Source organism: Pithys albifrons, chromosome 10 (assembly GCF_047495875.1).
Source record: "Pithys albifrons albifrons isolate INPA30051 chromosome 10, PitAlb_v1, whole genome shotgun sequence".
NCBI classification, from domain to species: domain Eukaryota; kingdom Metazoa; phylum Chordata; class Aves; order Passeriformes; family Thamnophilidae; genus Pithys; species Pithys albifrons.
Window position 1 is genome coordinate 27,718,682 of NC_092467.1, and position 17,482 is coordinate 27,736,163.

Genomic DNA, 17,482 nt, shown 5'->3' on the forward strand with positions numbered 1-17,482 from the left:
GAGTTACTGTGGAAACTGTCAAGCACTTAGATGAGTCTTTTATTAAAAATAAATGTTAAAACAACAGTGTTGTTGGTAACTCCAACATTACAGGTCCTACAGATAGCAACCTCCAAGGAATCCACCTGACATCTCTTTTCATAAGAAGTTTAAGGTTATTAAAGCCCTCTCCACCCCCAAAGCCTTCAAACAGATTTAATTAAGATTATTGCTTAATTCACTTTAATTCCAGTATCTTTGGAAAAAAAACCAACTATTTTATGGTGCTTTCTGTCTTGCTTTTACACAACTTATTAGAAAATTTCATGTTCCGAAAATAAGAAAGACCAACTGGATGAAAACCATCTTTAGTTGCTTATAAGGCCTGAAGCACAAACATTTTTATGACCTAAACCCTAAATTAAATCAAACAGTTTCATGCCAGGTTATCTACATCATTTTCAATGTCAGGGTTTTACAACACAAAAAGGATCTTTTATTAAATCATTTGCTGTACCTTGCACCCAGCAACCCAGAAATAAAATGAATCATATAGTTGTAGTTAAAAGAAAAAAATCCTCATTTTAGATTCTCACTATTTATTGTGACTGTTCAAGATCCTCATAATAAATACAAGAAACCAGATGCAGTTATTATAATTTTACATTTAAATATAATTATTGAAGATTAATTATAAATCAAGTGTATATAGATCAATTAGAAGACTAAGCTCTCAGGATTTAGGTAGCAATGCTTGGTGCTGCTAAGCAGGTTCAGGAGTTGCAGGAACATACAAGTATTTTATGCAGAGGACATAAACTGGTAGTAGGAGTTACGTGCAGAGTTCACTCACTGAGCTCAAGACCAACCAACACCTACAGCAACTCAAAACTCTCCTTCCAAACAAGCTCTTTTTTACCATGGTGTCTTTGCTGTGATTAATATAAAGCATTTCTGGAGATGCTGGCACTTACCCAGATCTGCAGTTTCACCCTCTTGTCATTCCTGTAAACTGTTTTCACTTTGAAGTCGATCCCCACGGTGCTGACGAAGGCTGGGGTGAAAGTGTCATCGGCGTATCGGAACAGGAAGGAGGTTTTACCCACGCTGCTGTTGCCAATGATCAGGAGCTTGAACATGTAATCAAAATTTTGGTCTGAAGTGTCTTTCTGCCTGTATCTGGCATCTGTTACTGAAGCCATCTAAGAAAATGACAAACACAGAAAAATAATAGATTTAAGGGCAGTTGATAATTTGTTTTCCTCAACTGTGTACCATATGTTTAGTTATCTCTCTACTTTCTAATGTCATAACCACTGTATCTGCTGAATAAAGAGGGACACACTTGGAAATATTTTTTTAAATCCTGGCTTTAAGTGCCAATTATTCACTTGTGCTGCTAAGATTCCCAAGCCCAAGAAATACACCTGTTGCACTGCTTTGTGTTTAACAGAATAACAGATGGCTATTGCAGATTGTTCAAATACTCGTGGGGAAACAACATTCCTTACTCCAGTGGCAGGGTGCCACTTCTGTTGCTCCAATAAACTGCAGCACTGCAACCAAGAACTAAAATCTTTGACAGTGCAGCCAACTGTGCAATTCATCAGGCAGCCTCCAAGGTAAATAAACCTAAATAATTCCTTTTATAACTCCTGTGGAAAATCTGCACTTCTAGCACATGCACCACCACCATTTTACCCTCAGAAAAGTTCTGTCCTCAACATTTACAGAAGCAAAAATAAAAAGGCAAGAGGATAAGATGAAACACCATGAATTTCAGATGAAAAGTTTGAGTCTCTGCAACACTTACCTACTAGCAAGACTGCAATTGAAATAAACAGCACCGTATAAAATATGAGGGCTTAGTGTGGAATGGATAGATTATCTGTGATGGATAAATTATCCCTTTCTATTATGTGGTCAGGAGAGTTGTGGATGTTAGTGGGGTGGGGAGGGGGGAAGATGCAGCCTCAGAGTCCCTTGTGACTCTGAACTGGATTCAGAAACCAAAAACCAACAGCAGAATCTGAAACATCAAGACTCACTGAGCAGCCCTGGCTGCTTTAATGAATACAGCTCAGACACTTCGTGGGAGAAGGCAAGGCCCTGACTTTTCATCTCGGTTTGCACAGAGCACAACACAACTACACACAGCAAGTGACTACAGAGGAGAAAAGGGAAACTTCACCTTTTACCTGATATGCCACACTTTTAATCCCTCATGCTGTTTCAACCCCTACCCCACATCAAACAAGCAAAGGTTTTGGTTCCTTATGAGGAGTCACAGGGTTGGTAAATTGGGGCAGTGACAGCACAGGTCTGAGCAGCAGCTGCCCATCCAAACTGGGACCTGTGCTACTTGTCTGCAGGGGCAGAAAGCACTGGGTGGAGACCAGAGACTCATCTTTCCCCAGAATCCAAGGAGATCAACTAATTTTCCTCTCAACTCAGATTCACAGGCACCTTTGGGAACAGAACTCCCTCTGTGGTCAGCGCTCACCATGTGCCCAAATACTTTCCTTCTTACCAAGTCTCGCCTGCACACAGGACTTCACTCATTCACTGAAAAAACACCCCAAAACAAAACAAAACAAAACAAACAAAAAAAACAAACCAAAAGAAATACTTCAAAATTCGCTGTAGTTCAACAGCTCTGAACCAAAATGCTGCCCAAAGGCAATTTAAATAACAATGATAATTTAACTTAAACTCCCCACAGAGGGGAACCAAACCAAAACCAACCCAGTTTAAACTTCAGTACAATATGCAGGACGGTTTATCTCTGATTAAACACATGCACCTTTCTCACACAGAGAAGGGCTGGTGCAGCAGATATTTCATTCACAGACTGCACTAACAAGGGTAGTTTCTGAAGAAACTTATCAGTAGCTCAATAGTGAACAGCTGCACTGAATGCAATGAAATCTTCCCACAAGTGTTTTTCTGTAGGATACAACACAATTCTGATACTCTTTTATGAACTTCAGCTGCTATTCACTCAGATTACAGTCCTTTGCAAGCACTCCAGAAAACACATGAACAAATTTTCCTCTCATCAGTGTATCAGAAAACAGCTCTTCTACCCATGTGTTGTGTTCATAACAGGAATTTCTAAAAATAAAAATTCAACATCTGACTAACTTCCATACATACACTCAGGCCAATGCACTCCCTCCCTCCTTAATCTCAGAAATCTGAGCTTCACAAATTATGAATCAGGTGATTAGTTGACTTGTACCATTACCAAGTTGGAAGACAGTAAGAAGTTGTCTATTTGAGTAATTTACCTTCCCCATAAACATTATAATTTTTACAAATGCAATTGAGAACACTTGTGCATTAAATCTCTACTTCTCCATGCCACTCACAGAGGCTTGAAAAAATGAGAAGCCCTCATCACTTCAAGGGTGGTCATTTAAAGTTCAGAGCTAGACCTTTAACAAAGAAACATTCCACTAATCACAGAGGAATCAATATCTTCTTTCTACCCCTGCCTCCCCAGAACCCACCCGCACACTCCAAGCTGCTCTTTTAACTGAAGCTGCTTCCATTAACCCTCCTGGATTGCTCTAATCAGAACTGTAGCTGGCAGAGAGTGTGACTTTCAGATCTCAGTTAAGAAAGCAATTACAGAACGCGGCCAGCTAGAGCAGCTTTGTTCGAGGCACAACACAGAAAATAAGATCAAATGATACTTGCGGGGAGCGCGGGGCTGTTGTCATAGAAGCACAACTGTGCTGGCCGCGCCTGGCTCTGCGCTGCGCCGGAGATGCTGCGGGTCAGCGCCCTGAATCGCCACAGGCAGCGGCAGAGCACAAAGATGGCAAAGAAAATTCCAGCCCTTCGCTTAAATTTGTCTTCTCCCTCTCCGCCGCCCCCCAGTCAATGGAGTGAAACTTTGGTACTAATTTCTGGTTACTCCTCTGGAGGCAGGTCATTGCTAAAGCTCTGCCCCACCAGCATTTGGGCCGAAGGTGTTCACGGGGCTGCCCCTGAGTGTGCTCAATTCTGCAGCCAGGAAACAACAGCCCTTTCTCCTGGTTCTCTTCCCCTCTCTTCCTCTTCCCCACCTGTTGTCTCACTCCTCCTCCAACACTCCCTGGTCAAGCTAGTCCTGAGGACCCCGCAGAGAGCTGGTTCAGAGCACATAGAGAGCCCAGTTAAAAATACATCCTCCTACAACTCCTGTGTTGTAGTAGGGCTGTTTGTCAGGTTGGTCCATCCCCTGACCCAGCACCGTGGAGGGAGCCAAGCAGAGGGGACGGAGCAGTGGGAAGCGATGGCAGTTGCTATGCTACTGAGAGAGAGGGCCATGGACTCACATCTCCTGCACCTCCGCACCTGGAGCAGGTGCTGCAGCAGCAGCAGCGACAACACGCCCAGGTCAGGCAGGTCCTGCCCAAACCATGGCACAGCTCCCACTGCCATGGCTCCCAGGGGGTGTATCCCTCCTTGGTCAGAGGCCATTCGGCCGGCAGTGCCATCCCCTGTCCCTGGGTGCACAGCGACATACACTGCTCTTTCAGGATGACTCCACATGGAGCAGCATCTCTGCAGGTTCACACCCCAACGAGGGTCACAGCAAACACAACAGGCCCGCAGAGGGCAAAGGAGGGGCTTGGGAATGTTTCCATCTCGACCGCCTCGGTATAACCCTCAATAAAATACCTGTACAGGAAATATTTAGCTACATTCCATAAAAACCATTACATGGGAGAGGAAAAAGCTGCCACTCAGATTGTCCTTGAGGACACTTCAGTATGAGACCTTTAATCATTTAGTTCTTTGCCTTGCTAGCCCACTTCTTTGTAGCTAAGAGCATACTAAAATTGAGAACCTTTTTTTCCCCCATGTGCTTTAGCAAGGGGAGCAAGGTCTCAAACACATCCACTTCCAGCTAGTTTTGTCAGAATTGGCAGTTACATAGCAATGAGATATCTTATTATTTCCCTATTGAGGGAAAAGCCTGCAGTGTGAGCTTGTCTTTTATTAGACAGAGAAACCACATAAGAGCAGGATGCTGCAAATGCTCTAAAGCAATAAAATCTTAATCAGAGCCTATTAGCCACCAAAGAGTATGTTCCTCAGTCAAGGTGGCTCTCCTGCATTTAGTTTCTATTTTGGTCTAATGAAGTTTAAAAGAAAAAAGGCTATTGCCCTAAAACACCTCCATGGGAAAACAGCCTTTGCTGTTTTCAGTGCTCACTGAAATGTGTCATATAGATGGATTCACACAGCTGTGCTCTTCAGTTTGTGACCAAGAAGAATTAAAATAGTTTGTAGTGAAACACCAAACATCAGTGTTACTGCTCTTAGGAGTCACTGCAAGTGGTCACTGCCACCCCTGTTCTGCACTATCTACTGTCACAGCCAACTTCACTAAAATACATGAACTGTCTGAAGTGTTGGCTAGAAATCAACTGCTGTATCTTGCCATGCAATTATTTCCAGAAAAAAAAAAAGCCAAGGTTGACTTCAAGTGTTGCCAGCCCTTAAAGTTTTGGCTACAAATTGATGGAAGACTTCTTCTTTACCCTCTCACAGACAAGAAACACAAAATCCCATCATTATCCTGGAAGTTACATATCTCTTTATTAGCAACCACATTGCTGTGTTGACAGACATGGCCATTTCCATGTCTCATTCTCTGTCACAACACTGTGAGAAAGAAGCCTGAGTTTGGAAGAGTCTCCTTGTGTGCCGTCAGCCACCCCACTTAACCATGAAACATGGTCACACTAATGCAACTTGTACTTCACACTACTCACTAAGACATACTTGCGAATTCAATCTGTTATGAACCTGTGGATTCTGTATATTACAACTTCTGGGCATTTATAGCAGTAAAAACATCTTTTAATATATCACTGCTTCATTTTTAAAGCCAAAACTGAAATTACCTACATATGTTTTGTGCTATATAGGATCGGTAACAATTTGAATGTGACTGTTCAAGTGTTTCATCATCATCCACCAGCACAGACACATTTCTTTGTTTAGGCAGATGAGAAGATGGAGTAAAACAACCCCTCCATATTTCTAAGAGTCCAAGATCTTATGACAGCTGCTCCAGGCTGGGTTCAGCCTTGTTTTCTGTGTGTGTTTGTCTGTGTTTTCAGCAACTGAGCCTCTGCTGTTCCTCTTGACATTTTTTTTCACAGAGCTATCAGTGTTAAACCATTCCTTTATATCAGAGTCCGAACTCCTATTTTCTTACTTCCACAGCACTGTGCCTGACTTCCAGGGCTCAAGATCAGCCAAGAAAAAAAATCTAAGAAAGAAGCTGATGCCTATCAGTCTAGAAGGAACCAATGGTAACAGCAGGCAGTAAGAGAAGGGGCACAGTCACAAACAGCTGTACCTGTTGGATTCCTGGTTATCCACAGGCACCGAGGAGTGAGGAAGGAAGAAAAGAGACTACCAGACACACTCATTTGGTAAAGCAGAAATACTGAGTCTAATTAAAGGTCAAAGTTTTAAAAAAACCCACATGCATTGTGCTTAAGTCAAATAGATCACACACAGGCCAAGGCTCTTACAGAAATACAGGACTATGCTAAAAGACTGTGGGAAATGTTCTGGAAGTTATGTGGTAGAGAAGCAACAAAAAAAAGTAGACAAACTAAAAAACTTCTTAATCTCTAATATCTATAGTTTAACAGCAACACATGAGAGACATTACTAACATGCAATGCAACTTCTTTTTGAAAGAGTTAATACCTTGTAGGGGTTTATTTCCCAAAAAGAGCTTTTAAAAGTGCATCTAAATTAAAAACAGCCTAGTTCATGTTACACATCTATGTCAACTTTCTATTATAAAAACTCACTCCTTTATGTGCTCTGTCATTGGAAAAATAAATATTTTTTGTTTTCTTTTTCAGAAGTTGAGTTAAATTCTGAATCAAATTTCTATTAAGCAATGGGAATTTTTCACAGCCAATGTGTGCTGTCCTAAGAATAAAGCTCATAAAGGAAATAAGGCCGTGACCTTATGGAGTCTTACACAAATACTGCACTACAAGAGAGATTTATCAGAAGCAGAGAACAGTGTAAGCAATTAACATAACTGCTAATAAATATTGCAAGCAAGTGATAGTTACCAATTTAGATCTATAATCCATGAGACAGATGAAGGCTTTGCTGTGAGAATATGAATCAAGAGAGTGGTCACACTGTTGAACCTGTGATGTAGAAGCAAAAGGATTACAATGTTTATGAGAAAGGTGAATAAAGAGAATATTAGGTACGACACTAACAGGTAGGCAGGTTAGGCTGGGAACACACTGCTGTGTAAGGCCTGAGCTTCCTTCACAGAAGGCAAAGAGGAAAGTCCTGTAGTGTACAAAGAGAACAGAAACAGTGTTTGAGTTAGTGACAGATATTAAGACAGCAGCAGATATTTGAGGCCATCAAAGTTTATTAAAGGGAAATTACCTTGATTAAGCTAAAATAAAAGTTCCAGATCTATAAGTGGATGGAAAACCTTAGCTAGGAATCATCACAGCAAATGGAACCAAGGAGCAGCTGAAATACATCCATAATGGCTGGTGCTTTGCTCAAAGCCTGGATCACAGTCTGTAGTGCTGCAAAGGCAACTGCAACAGGACATGGAAATGTCTGCAACTTACAGCACATCTGCACACAAAGAGCTGCCTGAAAGTAATAGTCATTCCGGATTTAGAGCAGGAACATAACAGAATTTACTCATCTTTTTCATGGCTAATACAATCTAAAGGCCAGCTTTGTCTGTGGTGCACTTCCTCTGCAGTAACCCAGGGCACACCACTGTTTGTCATCCTGACTTGCATTGTCTTGCCTTGTGGAGGCTGCCAAAACACGTGGGCAAACTCGGACCTTGTGTAAACAACAAGCTGCAGCCACCTACTCCAGGTGAGAATTTGGATCAAAGGCAAATCCTTTCTCATGACCCACACAATTGACAATCACCTCACGTGGCAACAAGGCTGCACATTGGTCTTGCCCAAAGTATTGCATATTTCTTGGTATCAGTTACGTTTCCTTCTGCTCTCACACCCCTGCCCTCTGCAACAGCTGCTCCCTGGGACAGTCTCTGCTCACACTTCAGGGCTGTCCACAGCTGGATTCTGGGGTGTCATCCAAATAACTCTATTGATAGATCCAGAACAAAAATAAATCTGTACACAGAAAATCTATGTTTCTTACTTTAAAAATGTGATCATCTCATCTTGACAGCAAAAACTAAAATCCCTTTATTAATTACTCCAGAAGTCTTTACAAGAAGATGCTTGTAGTGGATTTGCTCTGGAATTTACATGCCATAAATAAGTTCAACATATACATGACAACTGAGGGATAAAAACCTCTAAGCAATGACAGGGGTTATTTATTATTATTACCCATTTAGATTTGGGAACACAGGCTTTAATAAGAGCTTTAAAAAGGTTTTTAAGAACTTTCTGCATGTGGAACAAGAGTCAAGAACCAGCAGATATCACCCTTCTGCCATGAACTCTCTAATTTTACAACTACACTTAGTTCAGTTGCAGGCTGGGACTGTTGTTAGAAAGATTTCCTTGAACCAAATGTGTCTGTCTCTGAAGCCAGGCCTCTCCCACTTCCTGCACAATGTTCAACATCCTCAAAGTCCAGTTTAGAGCCACAACAAAATTCTCAGGAAGGAGGAATTAGTCATTCTAACTTTACAATGGCAAAAAAAAGAAAAAGGTAAAGAAATAGAAGTTCCCACTTTGTTACTCTCTTCCTTGAGTGTCTGTGACTTTTTTATCACCACATGATTCCACATCTGTTGGCAAACACGCTACTCCTGAAAATACAGAGAAAAATATTCCACAGTAAAAAAATCTTCCCTTGTAAAGGGAAGCCACTAACTGAGCCCAGCCCAGCTCTCTCCCAAAGGATGCACAGAACAGGGGATTTATATCCTCCTTATGCCCTGAAGATCAGATGCAGAGATTTCCACAATTCCCTGAATATTCCACTGAATTCTGGAAGCCCAGGGGCCAGCCAGTTCTTAGACCTACAGAACCAGTAGCTGAGGCTGGCCCCAAATCCAGCCCCAAACCAAAGAACAGCACACACTGACCATGTTGATTGCTGCCACAAAACTCATTGTCAGGAAAGCCCTTCCTTCCTGCCACAAACACTGGAACGATGGCCAAGACAACAGACTGCGGTCCCTTCTCATGGGCTCTCCAGCCTCACAGTCCTGCCTTGGTTTGTCCAAGAAGGAACTGGCAGTAGTGAAGCACTTGCCAGTGTATCACTGCTGAACACACTGACAGCAACATAAAAGAACTCTAAGCAACACACAAGACCAATCTGTACCAGCTGTGCTCCGGGACACCTGTAAGTCCCTGCTGACCCTTCTCCAGCTGGAAGGCAAGGCACAGCTACACTGGGATACAGCCCTCCACAGAGAAAGCCAAGACCATGCCCTCCCACAGTAGTGGAAGACAAGGAAAGTTCAGGTACATGATGGAACTCATCCTTTCTGGAGCTAGAGGGAGGTCATCTGCAGATTCAGGCAGACACGCCCCACCAGTGCAAAGGAGCCAGCACTACCCATTCTTCTGCATCACTGGGTCCAAAACCTTTCACTTACAAGTAAAAGCAAGCTTCTGTCCTAGCCAAATCAGGTGACCAGAGACTGTTACTGTCCTGCAGAAACAACCAGTAAACCAGAATCACACAGAGACAGGGCCAGCTCAGGATGCCTCTGCAGTGCTGAAGTTTAATTTACTGCCTTTTATCCTCCTCTTCCAAGCAGAAAACCCATGATGAACAAGTTAATTTACTTCTCTGTGCTGTGATGTTCTCTGTGCTGCAAAGTAAGCTACCTGCTAACTGGGATTACAAGCAGCACACTCACACTTCCTGTGTTTTAATTAGCTAATACTTCCAAAATAAATCTTATTGCCTACATCAAATATCAAACACTCCTGCACTGCTCTAAGCTAAGCACCCATTTCCAGGAGCTCACTAAATAGGCAGAACTTGAAGCACAAGATACATTCTTACAGCAAAAAACATACCTGAAATGACCAGTTCAGGCCATTTCTCAATGTTAACCGCCGAGAATTGCCTCAAAAAAATGTACTTCCTCAGCCAAACCAGCAACAGAGAACAGACGTGGACCTGTTGGGGAGGGCCAAGTGGATACAAGTGCCTTTCGCTGGAACTACAACCAGCCAGCGTGACCCAGGACACTGAAATGTGATGCTGAGACCTGCCCATTTTAATCTGGAACTCAACCAAAATAAAAGGAAGGTAGGAAGAACTACCTCTGAACCACACACAAGTCAACTAACATGACTATCACATGACAACAACTATCATGTTAACAAATACTAAATGTATTCCTTTGCTACACCAAGATGTAGCAAGAACTACTGCTATTAAAACCTAAAGCTAGTAAGGGTTTTCAATTTGTTACCTGAAAATGTATTGGATCTGCAAAGGGGACAGCAGGATTTTGTCAAAATTGCAAAGGAAGCTTGATTTCAAGATTGGTTTGTCTCTCTTTTGACTTACACTATAAATTGTTCTGATAAAACTGTCCTGAAGGCAGTGATCACATTGAAGTGTCAGTAAAAGCATATGCAACCACTTCCAGGATAGCAAGCACAAATAACAGGAAATAAAAGCCTTTTAGCTGTACACTTCCATACAGCAGTGCATGGATTCAATCTTGTACCCACTATAAACCAGTACCAGTTCTCCCATGGGTACTGTTACACAGATCAAAATTATAGTTCCAGTGACATTTCTATCTTGTGAGGGAAAAAACCACATTTATAAGTAGATGTTTTTCTGAACCAGAGCTAATCCAGGGTACTGTGAAGCTCCACAGACTGTCACTTGCACAAGTGAGAGTGCAGCACAGGATCAGGAATGAGCAACGGGAAACAGCAGGAGACCTTGAAACCAGATTGGCCACCAAAGAATTACACAAAAACATGTGTTCTGAGGCCACATTCTTATATTTGTCTCAGGGCAAGGGAAAATCCAAGTTAATATTAACCCCCACTTTTTCTTTGACAGATTAGACTTAATTTAGGTCAGATCAACCTGATGCACTGCACAAGCACACAACACGTCCTGCTTGTAAAAAGGAAAGGATGGTGTGAAGGCAGAGCCTTGGGAAGCAAAAAGGTGGAACGACTCGTCCCGGTGTTGGTGACATTGTCCTGCAGTCCCATGGCACGAAGTTACCTCCTACATCTGATGACACTGCTGAGAGCACGGGGAAAACACTGGGGAAAATCAACGTGTAGACTCAGAAGTCTGGCAAATAATATGTGTGTTTTGCACAGCATAAACTGGACAAACTGGTGAGTTTTTATGAATTAAACTAGAATGGTCCGTTTGGGTCTGCAATGGCCGCACTGCCCAGTGCTATGGGGCAGAGTGGGGGACACACCAGCCCGGTCCCGCACCTCCCGGGGGCCCGGGGTGGGCTGTGCGGTGCGGCAGCCCCGGGGCTCTGCCCGTGCCCCGCAGCGGCCCCGCCGGCGCGATCCGCGTTTCCCGGCAGGGCTCCCTCGCTGTGCGGTTGTGCTGTTTGTTACCTGCTGGCACTCCGAGCCGAGCACCGCCCGAGGTGCCGGGAACGGGCAGGTCACACACCAGCTGGAGAGCAGCCGGCAGGGCCCCGCTCTCCAGCCTCCCCCCCGCCCCATTCGCAGGATATTTTAACCATAAAGGATTATTATACAGCCTCGCATTGCTGGGAAATGTTTATTTTAGCGATGGGACTGCCGCTGCCCTCTCCGCCCCGCCGCTCCCAGGGCTGCCCGTCACTCCGCACCTCGGGGCGCGGGGCGCACCCCCCGGCCCCGCGGGCACCTCCTGCCCCTGCCCGGCCCGCGGAGCCCGGACAGCCCCGACGCGCCGTGCCAGGAGGGCGGGAAGAGTTTCTGGGTGCCGGCGAGGACGGTGAGGCGCGGCGAGTCCCCGCCCGCACCCCCTGCGCGGTACTTCTGAGGGGAACGCAGCGCTCCGACGGCGCGGGAGGAGTCCCCGTCCGCGGCACCGGCTCTTACCTGCGGTGGGGGAGCGCCGAGCCGAGCCGAGCCGAGCCGAGCCGAGCCGAGCCGAGCCGAGCCGAGCCGAGCCGTGCCGTGCCGTGCCGAGCCGAGCCGTGCGGGTCCCGCGGCCGCTGCTCGCGTGGCGGAGCCGTCCCCCGCCGGTACCTGGGGCGGCCCCGGGGGCGGAGCGCGGCGGGGCGGGGGCGGTGGCCCCGTCTGTTAGCGGCGGCTGGGGGGAATCTCAACGTGTGGGCATCGAGAAGTGGCCCTCAGTGCAAAGGCGACTGACAGACAGAGACACAGACAGGCTGCCCGAGCCCTCCAATGGCCCCGGCCAGGTGCTCGCCGTCCACCCCGTCCTCCGCTCCTGGGGACAGAGTCGCCTCAGCCGCTCCTAAAGCCCCGCTGGCACAGAAGACATCACATCTCGCGTGCCACCCTAACTTGCCATCCTTGTCGCACTTCTGCACGGCTTGGGATTCTCATCGGTAGAACTCTTAAGCCCAGGGAGGCGGCTGTGGCATCGGGAACTACATCTGACCTGAAGGTAGAAAGATGAGGCATTGGCTGCGATCTGTATTGTTTGCGTGGAGGTCTCATGACAAAGCTGCAGCAGCCACTGTTGGCTTTAAAATCCTCCAGAGCCCAAGTGCACATCAGAGACCTGACTGCAGTCTGTTCCTTGCTGGGAAGCCAAAACAGCTTTCAGAGATAGTCCCCCGGACAGAATGAACAGAGTAAGGGCATTTTGAATGTATCTCTGGTGGTTCCCACGCAGCCAGCCAAGATGGCAGCACGTTTCCCACTGCCAGGCTTCAAACAAGTGCCCAAGCACAAAGACTTGGTTCTTGAGCAGTTCTGGGAGAGAGAGGCTCCTGGTAAGGGGATGCCAGAGCAGGAGCCACCGGAAGGCACTGGAGTTGCAGCGTTTCAGGGATTGTTTTGTCTACTTGTAAGAGCTTTCAGCACATCTAGCGGTCTTCAGCATCTGATCTTCAGTGATCTTTGGACTGGCTTGTAGATCAACCAGCACTTGGACCAGCCTGAGCTTTTTAACAGTACAGCCACTTTAAAGGAGTCTGACTTTTATTGCCACATTTTCACCAGGGCAGTTGACTAGTTGATGTGGTAGTGCTATATAATGAGCATATAACCAAGGTGTGCATTTTAGGAATAATTACAGGAGAGATGCTAAGAAGCTTTGAGGAACACCTTCTCACTGCAGATCAGAGATGCCACTCAACTTCTCCATTTTACTCAAGCCAGAGCTATCTGCCAGGGAACTCGGGGGACAATTCTACCCAGCATCAGAGTGATTTTCTGCCCTCGTCTAGAATGACAATGTTTATTTGCCATCAAAACCACAACTAAAATTATTGTTTTATAAGCCTGGCCCTGATTTAAGTCTTAAGTAAGATACCAGCTTTGTGTAGGCAACCAGAAACAATCAACAGCATAACAGAATCCCAGATTCATTACAACAGGTATGTCAAAGACAGCCTAACAGGATTGACACCTACAAAAGTCTTTCTAGTTCCTTGCAATCCTCTCATTGCTCTGGGAAAGGTGATCTCTGCCTTTTCCAGAACCTGATTTCCACTCTGTGTGACACGGTGTCTGCAGTTCTGGAGAGGATGGTCTTCCCTCTGCCTCCTGACTGATCCTCAATCCAGAGGACCACCATGTGCCAACAGCCCTATAAAGCAGAAGGCAAGTGGTCATAAGCAGATAACCTGCACTTTTGATGCAAAGAGCTCACTTATGACTCAGGCGCACCTGGGCATCTGCTTAGTGAACACCTGGTTTGACATCCCCTAATCGCAGCCACAAGCACAGAGCCATTGTTCAGCCTAATTTCCAAAGGTTTTTCCAGGTTTCTTGCCATCCCTGAATGCCAGTGCTTACATACAAGCCCGTTCTCAGTCAGGGATAACCAAAAGAAGGGATGCACCCAGGTAATTAGAACAGGGGAATTTGTTTAGCCATGTTTCTTTAATTTATGGAGTGAATATATTTTGCTCTTCTAGATCACTTCCCTTCCAGGTTTTAACATTGTACAATGAGTTGCTTGCACAACTTCCAGCAAGGGAAGCCTGTGTCATTTTAGATTTATAGATGAGGAAATGAGGGAACAGGAAAGAACTCCCACAAACCCACGGAGGTGGAAGGGAAGAGCAAATGTTGTGCTTTATCTTGTTTTCTGATGTGTGGATCTATCTCACTCTCTCACCACAGTCCTGAGAGCACATTTATCAAGCACAATACATATACTCTACTATTCTCCCAGCATTTTTTATTCAAGGCACTGCATCCTCACACAGTGCAATTGATCTAAGGAAATAATTTTAATATTTTTAGTTTCTTTTTTTCTCAAAAGGGGAGGTTTATTAATCAATCTATTTATTTATTTATTCTTAAAGCAAGAGCAGCACCAAAACATTTAAATCAAGGATGATGGTCTGCTATGTGCAATGCCGTGAAAGGTAGTAATGACCCTGAGTCTAACAGATTCTCTGTCTGAGCTAATTATACGCATTGGACATGCATAAACAAAACTGTATCCCAAAGTTTGGGATCCCACAGTTTGCACACGGAGTGGTGGTTTCAGCTCACTGCCAGCTGCTATCCAGGGAAGCCAGGTAAAAACATGCCAACCTCAAGGAGAAAACAGAATCCTCCTTGTTTGAATAGCACTCACCCAGGTGCTTCTTTGCTTTGGTGTGGAATAAAGAGTATGTGTGGCCCATGCTGTGTCCCCAGGATGTGTGCAGATTTCATTCTCTTTAACAGAACTAATGTACCCAAATCCTCACAAATGGCATTTTGAACATTGTTCATATCAGAGATAGCACAATAAAGTGACATCCAAATTTCACTGTGCTACCAGTATGGCTTCTTTTATGCACAGCATGTTATGTTGTGAAACACACTCAGAAAGCAGGGAGAACATCTGCAATTCTTAGCAATTAATATTTCTGCAGCAGGTCTACCTATGCCATGCTGTGCATGTGCAAAATGTCCCAAAAATGAGTTTGGACCAGTAAATTATGTCTAATCAGCAACCAGTTACCCACAACCTTTTGCCAAACCCAGTCCAGCCTGTCCTGCCCCTTCAGCTCTGCCCCAGCTCCTCTCTCTGCTTCTGGGGGCTTCTCTGCCTTGCCCTGACTTGGAGTGGCAGCAGCTGGGGAGGGGAGAAACTCTAGGAAGGTGGCTCCCCTTCATCCACCACATCACGGCAGGGACTTGGGAAATGGAGGAGGAGACACCTGTGTTGGTCACAGGAATGCAGAACACAGGAGCAGTGGCCACCCCCTCAGTGATCCCATGCCCAGAACATCCCCTGCCCACCCCCTGCACTTGCCCTGATGGGCCACTCTGCCCTGTGCTGGGCCAGCAGCCAGCCTGGGATGGTGTGTAACTGCCTCTCTCACTGGGCTGTCTGAACCTGGAATGCTGTAGGCACAGGATAGCCAGTTCCTGCTTCCAGCATAGTTATGAACACCGAAGTTGGAGGTCTCTAATTTTTTTTCATCCCTAATCAAAAGTTGTCACAGAATTGTGCCAGGACATTTTTCACAGCCTAGAGAGGACCACTCAGGTGCTGGCCCCTGTCCCCAGTCCCTGTGACAGGCCACAGGAGCTGGCTGGCAGTTGTCAGTGGAGGTTCCTCCTCCTGTGCTGTCATGGTGGCACCAGGCTGGCACTGCAAGAGTGAATCACCAGCCCTGGCAAGAGTGGTGCTCCCTGGACAATGGCAGGCCTGGGAACTGCACAGCCACTCCTTACTCTGGACAAACTTTGAAAGGGAAAGCAAACTGAGTTTATTTGACTAATTGCTTAACAAATCAGCACCTGTTTCTTTGAGGAGGAAAGTGGGAATGAGTTGATACTCCAAATAGTTTTGAGACAAAGTGACTTTCACCATTTTGACAGACCTTCATGATTATTTCCTGGTTCCCTCCAGGCAGCAACCTTTCCTATGCAGTCAGTGCCAAAGACAACTTACACAGCTGGAGGGGGTGCAACCCTTCATCTTTGGCTTTGCTGTCTTTGAAACAAGTGTGGAATTGCAGTGAGGTTCCCCTTTTCACCCCACTCTCTGGACAGAGCTCTGCTCAGTGTAATTCCACCTTTAGTGCTTTCTGAATCTCCATCCTCAGGGCTCAGGTTTTGATCCACCCATAGCACAGTTGTCAAGGAATAGCCCTGAAGTGCTTCTCCTGGCTGGGCAAACCCAGTCAGCCTGTTCAGCCTCAGGTGCACAAAGCAACCTCTGCTCCCAGGCAGCCAGATGGCCAGCAGCAATCCAGGCACTCCCTAATTAACTTTGGGTTTTTTTCCTCTGTGGGTTGTTTCTAGGGGAAAGGGAGCTGACAGCATGTTTGTTTACATGAGATTGATTTGGCCTGTCAGTTCCCTGGGTCTGTACTAAGAATTTTGAAGGGTCTTTGGGTTTTGTTATCACCACAGAAGGAGGAGAAGCTGAGAATCCATGGGGACTTCTAGGATGCATCTGAAGAAGTTATGTAAGTGTGCAGGTTTACTGCAAGTCGTACACAGATGGGCAGCAAATGAAACAAAGCTGATGGGGTCAAACTAATCTGAAGCAGTGGTTCTGTGCAGTGTTGAGCTGAGCTGCTGCAGTGTATAATTAAACACAACTACAGCAAACACTGACCTGCAAGCAGCCCCTCTGAGCCCTGTGCACTTGCTTGTGTGCAGAAAATCACACCACATACAGAAATAACTGCTGGATGGATCCCTCTGCACAGGAGAAAATGCCAACCAGCAGCATCACCTGATCTAGGCAAAAAAGAAGAAGGATGTAAAGAATCTGCAGTGGGAGTGAGCAACTAAAATCTCCAGATACAAAGCTGGCAGGTAGGAAAGAGAAAAATATTTAAGCACTGGATTAAGTTCACTCTGCAATCCAGAGATGTGAAACAGCTTTCACATGAGTTAAGTAGGTGCCCCTGGCAACCAAGCTGTGGCAGCACATATGTCATGTTCTGCTGAGACCCAGCTAAACACCGAGCAGGCCAGCAAGGGCCAAGCTCCATCCTGCTACAGAGGACAAAAGCATGGTCTGGAAAAGAGCAAGTGGGAGGGAGGGTGGGGAAGCTGTGCCTGCTCACCGTGTCTGAACATACGGAGGCTCAAAAGGATTAGCGAGAAGGCAGCCAAGTAACACAGGGAAAAGGCTCATGGAATATTTTCTTCCTTCCAGTGTAGCAAGTCTGGAAGGAGGAGATGCACAAGATGAAATGCGAAGGAGAGTAATTTTGAATCGGGATGGTCTTAAATGTGAAGGGTGAAGCACATTGCCCACATCTGTCACTGAACAGAGGTGTCTCTATATGAAGAACTTTTTAAAAATTACTTTGAGGCCACCTTGCCTCTGACATGAGAGTGTTTGCAGAGAAAGGGACAGATGCTGTACATCTCACGGGCTGTAATTTCACTGCAGA

At 45.5% G+C, this 17,482-nt stretch overlaps 1 protein-coding gene across 2 annotated transcripts in view; it reads right to left on the bottom strand.

The window, feature by feature from the left end:
* RAB3B (RAB3B, member RAS oncogene family) overlaps positions 1–12,185 on the bottom strand; it is a 50,403-nt gene extending 38,218 nt beyond the window's left edge. Inside the window, exons 1-3 of one of the 2 annotated variants that reach the window (XM_071564718.1) lie at positions 12,027–12,185; positions 7,083–7,163; positions 954–1,181 (exon numbers count right to left, since the gene is read on the bottom strand). In XM_071564718.1, coding sequence (XP_071420819.1) covers positions 954–1,181; positions 7,083–7,103 — 249 coding nt within the window. In that variant the 5' untranslated portion in view covers positions 7,104–7,163; positions 12,027–12,185. The remainder of the gene's footprint in view (positions 1–953; positions 1,182–7,082; positions 7,164–12,026) is intronic. The other variant, XM_071564719.1, reaches the window with a different exon arrangement.
* Positions 12,186–17,482: the final 5,297 nt, after the last annotated feature.